The following is a 6194-nucleotide window of genomic DNA, read 5'->3' as shown; positions in this document are numbered from 1 at the left end:
GAAGGGGGCGCCTCTGCGACATGCACCAGAAAATCTCCTGCTTCCATCGCCCAAAATCCTCCGTGTCTTCCCTATACTCCGCCTGTTTCCTCAACCACTCTATCGACTTCATCTCCTCCAACTTCTTCTTCCAACATCCTTTACACATCTCCGTCTGCGCACTCTCCCACTGCTCTGCGTGACACACCGTGCATAACTCCTGCTCCGCCTTCCACTCCTTCCACTGCTCGTGTGTTCCTACAAAAACGTGTTCGTCGCGGTCATAAGTGGCGGAGGCGGATTTGCTGGTTTTGGCGACTGTGACGCCGCATTGGGGACATTCGAGGGAGCGGCGATGGGAGGTGATGAAGGGTTCGCCGCAGTCGATGCAACGGCGACGGGGATATTCATGTGTAGTAGTGAGATGGCTGAGGTCGGGTTGACGTCCGACTCGTCGGGCGGCGTCCTGGTCGCAGTGGCGGGGCTTGGAGTGGGGGAACGTTCTCCAAGTGCAATTGCAGCGAAAGGAAGTGCGTCGTTGAGCGGGCATGGTGGGGTGAGGACGACTGGAATCAGGGTGAAGAGGAGTAGGAGACTGAGGGAAAGGGGAACAATCTGGGGACGCATATATATAAGGAAAAGGGACTTGGTTCGATAAAATGTCTGTTCGAGAAATAGTAAGCGATCGAGTCACTGAATCGGAGAGGATGTGGGTCAAGGGGATGTAATTAGATCATATGGGAAAGGAGACACGGAAATGATGTGGGTCCTGAGAGAAAATGTCAGTGGGCGTTCTGGAGAATATCATCGATCATTCCATCGAGGATGGCGTCTCCTTCTCTTCCGTTTGGAAGTCCTGCTCTCCTCCTGCGCATATTGTGACAATCTCTCCTAGTATGCCCGAGATCTCCGCACTCCCAGCATCTAATCCCATGGTTGCCTCGACGCTGTATGGAAGACTCTGGGCATCTCGTCGTGGAACCGCGGACTGCTTGAATCGATGTAGTCTGGGAGCGGTCTGCATGGTAGTCGGAAGCATTCGAGGAGTCTTGCTCAGGAAGGTGTCCGTTTCGAGGAATTTGAAGGCTGCTTCCCATTCCGCTTGGATAGGCGTAACCGGAAGATCCGTCAGGTGGTGAGGGAGTGAGTTCTCGGCTAAAGGGAGCTTGGAAGATGCGGATAGGGACGCCACTTCTTCCGGAGGGGTGAGAGTCTGAGGAGTGCGTGTGATGGGAGCTAGGAGTTTCGGTGATAGGGTTCGCTGATTGGTTGGGGAAGGTACCGGATGGGCTTGGTCGAGATGCTGTTCCAGAAGCTGATAGTCCGACTGTAGGAAAGACGTGGGGGAAGATGACAGATTCTGCGCGTAAATCGATAAGGGTACCTGCAATGCTTCGTCGATCCCAGTCGAGAGCTCCCAAGCTTCGTTCGCATCTGGCTTCCTCCATCTCCAATCGTCCCAATTCCTTTCTTCGTTCTCTAATTGCCTCTGTAACCTCGATGTATTTGTGAGCAAAACGTTGGACTCTCTCGTTTCCACAGGCGTTGATGGCTGCGCTAGTCTGGGCATGGGTAACTGGGTTTGTGAGCCAGTCGTGGAACAGTCCAGGGAGGTTCGGAAGGGTGGAAGAGGCGTTAGATTCAGGGGTGGAATTGGAAGAGGCAGATTGCGGGGGAGATGGGTCATTGGAGCGAGTTCCAGGCATGGGAGTTGGGACACGGTGGATTCCGTGGCGAGGTTCTGAGTCCGAGGATCCGTTGTGATTGGAGGATATGGTAACGTGGGGATTGGCATATGAGGAGGGTGGAGGTACTGGGATTGGGTCGGCGTTTGATTCAGGAGGGGATTGTGACGTGGATGAGCTTCGTTCTGGATCCAATTGATATCCGAGTTCTCCGGCCCTTCGTTGTAACCATTCGAGGTCAGGCCCCATGATGCGAAAGAGGTAGGGTCGATTGGTAACGAGGTTGAGTAAGAGTCGAAGAATGGCATTCTCTCTGACGTTGATGTCGGATAGTACGTGCTGGGATTCGCCATTGTGACGTATCCTGGGATTGGGGATGGATGTGTTGTCGTTAGTGCCGATGATCCCGAAGTGGGCGCTGAAGACGATGCGATCGGTGCCTGAGGATCTTCTCGACGCAGGTCTCGGTATTGAACTAACTTCGTCTTCTTCGGCAAGCGTGGGTGAGCTAGGCTGGGATTCGACGTAGGGAACGAGGCTGTTTCTAGGGAGGGTGACATTGACCGTAGTCGTTTCGGGCAGATGTTGCGTGTCTTGGGCATTTGCCATGTGGTGAGTTGGTTTGAATATCAGTTTGGAGGATGTGAAGAGGCTGAGGAGGCGTTGAGTTTTCGATTTAGGGCAAATTTACCCCCCTTCTTATACTCAACGCTGACGTGGCCTTGTGCGTCTACGTGTACTTGGTTGGCTGTGTCTTGAGGGAGCCTGCGGATTCTGCGCGTAGAAGTCAAGGACGACTTGGTCGTCCTTGTGAAATTCGTGATGTGGTCTCCACTCATTATCCGAGTCAGGATATCCTGTGTAGTGTACCAGATAGTGCAGTTCTGGTTTGCTGCGGCCTCCGGGTGATCTCCATTCCGCATCAAGGATTTCATCAACTTCGAACTGTTCTTCGTTGTTAATGATATCAGGTGGCGGATACGTGGCAGATGGACCATTTTCCTTGGTCTGGACATATGGCGTGAGGAGTCCTGCGTGAAACACCGGATGTATCTTCCACGTCGGTGGGAGTTTGAGCTTGAAGGTGATTGGTCCGAGCACGTCGTCTATGCGGAAGGGTCCGAATCGCTTTGGTCTAAGTTTGGCAGAAGGATGAGTTGTCGTGATATTCTTCCCTTCCAGCCAAACCTTGTCCCCTTTCTTGAATAGGGGTGGTTGTCCTTCGATTCGTTGTCTCATGATATCAGCTGCGATCTGATGTGAACTTTCCGCGTCTGCGCGGGCCTTCCGTAGTTCCGTGAGGCGATGTTTGATGGATGGGACTGTGGTCTGTTCGTTCATTTCTGGGAACCAGCGTGGCTGGTATCCCATGAGAAGATAGAACGGTGATTCCTTGGTGGATGAGTGTTGTGCCGAGTTATGAGCGAATTCGGCGAATAGGAGATGCTTGGCCCAATTGTTCTGTCTGTAGTTGCAGAATGCTCGTAGGAATTGTTCCAGTTCTTGATTGACTCTTTCTGTTCCTCCGTCTGTCTGTGGGTGATACGCCGTGGAGAATCGTTGATCGATGTGTAACTTCCGATATAGTTCCTTGAGGAATGCTGAATTGTACTGCATTCCGCGGTCGGATATCGCAGTCTGGGGAAGCCCGAATCTTCTGAAGACGTGTTGAAAATAGATGTCCGCAGTTTGTTCGGCTGTAATCGTGCTGTTGCATGGGACCATGACTGCGGCTTTGCTTGAGTCATGGTCACAGAAGACTGCGATTGCGTCATATCCGTCGGATTTGGGTAGTTCCGTGATAAAGTCCATGGTGACTGTCTGGAATGGAAGTGTCGAGGTGGCTGGTATTGGCATGATGGGGATGGGGTCTCGATGGGTCTGGTTCTTGGTTGCTTGACATGTAGTGCATCCCTTGACATAGTTGCGGATGAATCGCGTCATGCTTGGCCACCAGAATTCTCGTCCTATAGCGATTATGGTGGCAAACTGTCCGCGGTGTCCGGTTGTGGGTAGATCATGGTGAAGTCGAACAACCTCCTGTCGTAGTTCTAGATCATTTGGGATGTAAAGGCGCTTCTTGTGGTACAAAAAGCCGTCCTTTTCTTCCCAATCAGTCAAGTCCTTGTGAAGGGTAGCGTTGCCAGACTTGAGCATTGATAACGATTCTGCTAGTTCCGGTTCATAGGCGGTACTCTGCCGAATTCGTTCTCGTAGGTCGTGTTCCGTTGTTGTTGTCCTGACAAAGACTTCGTCTGGTAATAGGATCTTGTCTTCGTTATCGTGGGATCCATCGTCGTGGTCTCGTCTTCGGGATAATGCGTCAGATTTGACTTGAGTTGCGCCGGCTTTGTGGGTTATCTGAAAGTCGTAGTCCTGTAGTTCCGCACTCCACCGGGCTTGTCTCCGGTTGAGTTTGCGGGCCGTCCTAAAGTATTCCAGATTACGATGGTCCGACCACACATCGATCTTGTGTGGACTGCCGGCTAGATAATGTCTCCATGTTCCGAAGGTCTTCATGATGGCCAGAAGTTCTCTGTCGTGTACGTCGTAGTTTCGTTCAGCTTCCGTCATAGATGATGACAGGTAAGCGCAGGGATGCCAGTGTCCATCTTGCTCCTGAGATAATATTCCTCCGATAGCGAATCCTGATGCATCGCATTCTACTCGGAACGGTTTCCGAGGATCTGGTTGGATGATGACCGGTGCGGTGGTAAAGGCCTTCTTGAGTTCGTCGAAAGAGGCTTGTTCCTTGTCTGTCCATTGCCATGGATGGTCCTTCTTGGTAAGGTCATTAAGGGCTCTGGCCTTTCCTGAAAAGTCGTGTATGAACCGTCGATAAAAATTGCCAAAGCCCAGGAAGGCTCTGACATCCGTAAGGTTTTTCGGGGTTGGCCAGTTAAGAACTCCGTCAAGTTTAACTGGATCCATAGAAATCCTCCCGTGTTCTAGGATCATACCGAGATATTCGACTTCCTTGGCTTCAAAGGTACATTTCTCCGGTTTGAGGAAAAGGTCGTGGTCTTGTAACCTTTTGAGGATTTCCGTGACAATGGTTCGGTGTTCTTCCAGGGTCTCTGTTCCGACTAGGATATCATCCATGTAAATGACGACTTTTCCGGTGGCGATTAGGTCTTGGAAGATGTCGTCCATCATGGTTTGGAATGTGGCGGGCGAGTTGGTGAGACCGAAGAACATGACCATGGGTTCGAATAGTCCACGGTTGGTGAGGAAGGCTGCCTTCCATTGATCTCCATCGGCAATTAGGAGATTGTTGTATCCGTAGCGTACGTCCATCTTGGAAAACCATAGAGCTCGTGCCACTCGATCGAGTAATTCGGTGACCAGGGGTAATGGATAACGATTCTTGATGGTCATCTCGTTGAGTTTTCGATAGTCCTGTACTGGTCGTAACTTTCCATCTTTCTTCTTTACGAAAAAGAAAGGTGATGCGAGCACCAGAGCTTGCAGTGGCATTACAATGTGAAGCCGAAAGTCCCGTCCATCAACATTGTAATTCCAGCCCAGTCCCTCCGCTTCTACCTGGCATGCTTCCTTGCTTCTTCTGCTTACTCAGCTAGGGAAGCCGTCAGACCTGCCTGGTGATCTGGAACTCTCCTAATCTGGACGTTTCTCCATCATTTATTATTAATGAACTAGCTTTTTTCGCTTTCATTGCCCTAGACTTGGGTTTCCTGTTCGGCCTTGGCCTGTGCCACTGGCTCCTACAGCCCTGCCCTACCCTTCCTCCTCCCTCACTATATTCTTACTTCTGGCTTATCTATGTATACATATGACCTACATAGAGTACATATCTACCTAATTCATTAATACTGTAGCCCAATTCATGGCTTGCACAATTTTATTTCGATTTTTTCGTATTTTGTGGCCCAAGTGTGGCCTTACATTTCCTCCTGCTCTGCACTTGTTTTCCAGACAAGATACCTGAAGCATGAGATTTTGGGTCTCTTATATATGTACCTTACTCACAAAATATCTGATCACACCAGGAAAGCAAGAAAAATGGATGAAAATCAAATATATTTCGCATTTTTAGCCTAATTACATACTACATGCTCTAGAAAACTTTACAGGGAAGATACAGACTCAGAGAGAGGATGTACATGTAGGTTAATATGGTAGGAAGATACACAGACAGAAAATAGAGCAGGACCAAAGGTTCCTGCTGCTCTGGAAGTGTATGTAGGGGTAGGAGGGAGAGGGGGAAAGGGTGGCCATAGAAGAAGAATGGATGGATGGATGGATGAAAACTCACCTTGGCCAATCCTCTAATGACCCATAGATTCTCCCCAAATAGAAAGAACTCGAACCAGAGGGCCAGGAAGGGCTGGGCTGGGTGTTGGGCTAGATGAGGTGGTGAGGCTGAAGGCTATTGTGAAGGAACTGGTGGAGGGAAAAGGATGGGGACAGCTGGAGGGGGTAGAGGGAGTATAAGAAGGATGGGACAGATGTTGGTTTGGGGTAGTGGAAGGGCTAGATGTATGGGAAGAGAGGAAGGGAAGGTGGGGG

The 6194-nt window shown here is 50.4% G+C and overlaps 1 protein-coding gene across 1 annotated transcript; it reads right to left on the bottom strand.

The window, feature by feature from the left end:
* Positions 1-237: 237 nt before the first annotated feature.
* STEHIDRAFT_152669 (uncharacterized protein) lies at positions 238-2273 on the bottom strand (the record flags this gene model as incomplete). The annotated part of the gene is made up of 3 exons (XM_007299765.1): positions 238-594; positions 863-1468; positions 1557-2273. 3 exons carry the CDS (start codon positions 2271-2273, stop codon positions 238-240), a joined length of 1680 nt encoding a protein of 559 aa, XP_007299827.1.
* Positions 2274-6194: the final 3921 nt, after the last annotated feature.

Source organism: Stereum hirsutum (genome assembly GCF_000264905.1).
Source record: "Stereum hirsutum FP-91666 SS1 unplaced genomic scaffold STEHIscaffold_2, whole genome shotgun sequence".
In the NCBI taxonomy this organism is placed as follows: domain Eukaryota; kingdom Fungi; phylum Basidiomycota; class Agaricomycetes; order Russulales; family Stereaceae; genus Stereum; species Stereum hirsutum.
The sequence above is the reverse complement of the archived record's forward strand: the minus strand, read 5'-3'. Positions and strand labels throughout refer to the sequence as shown.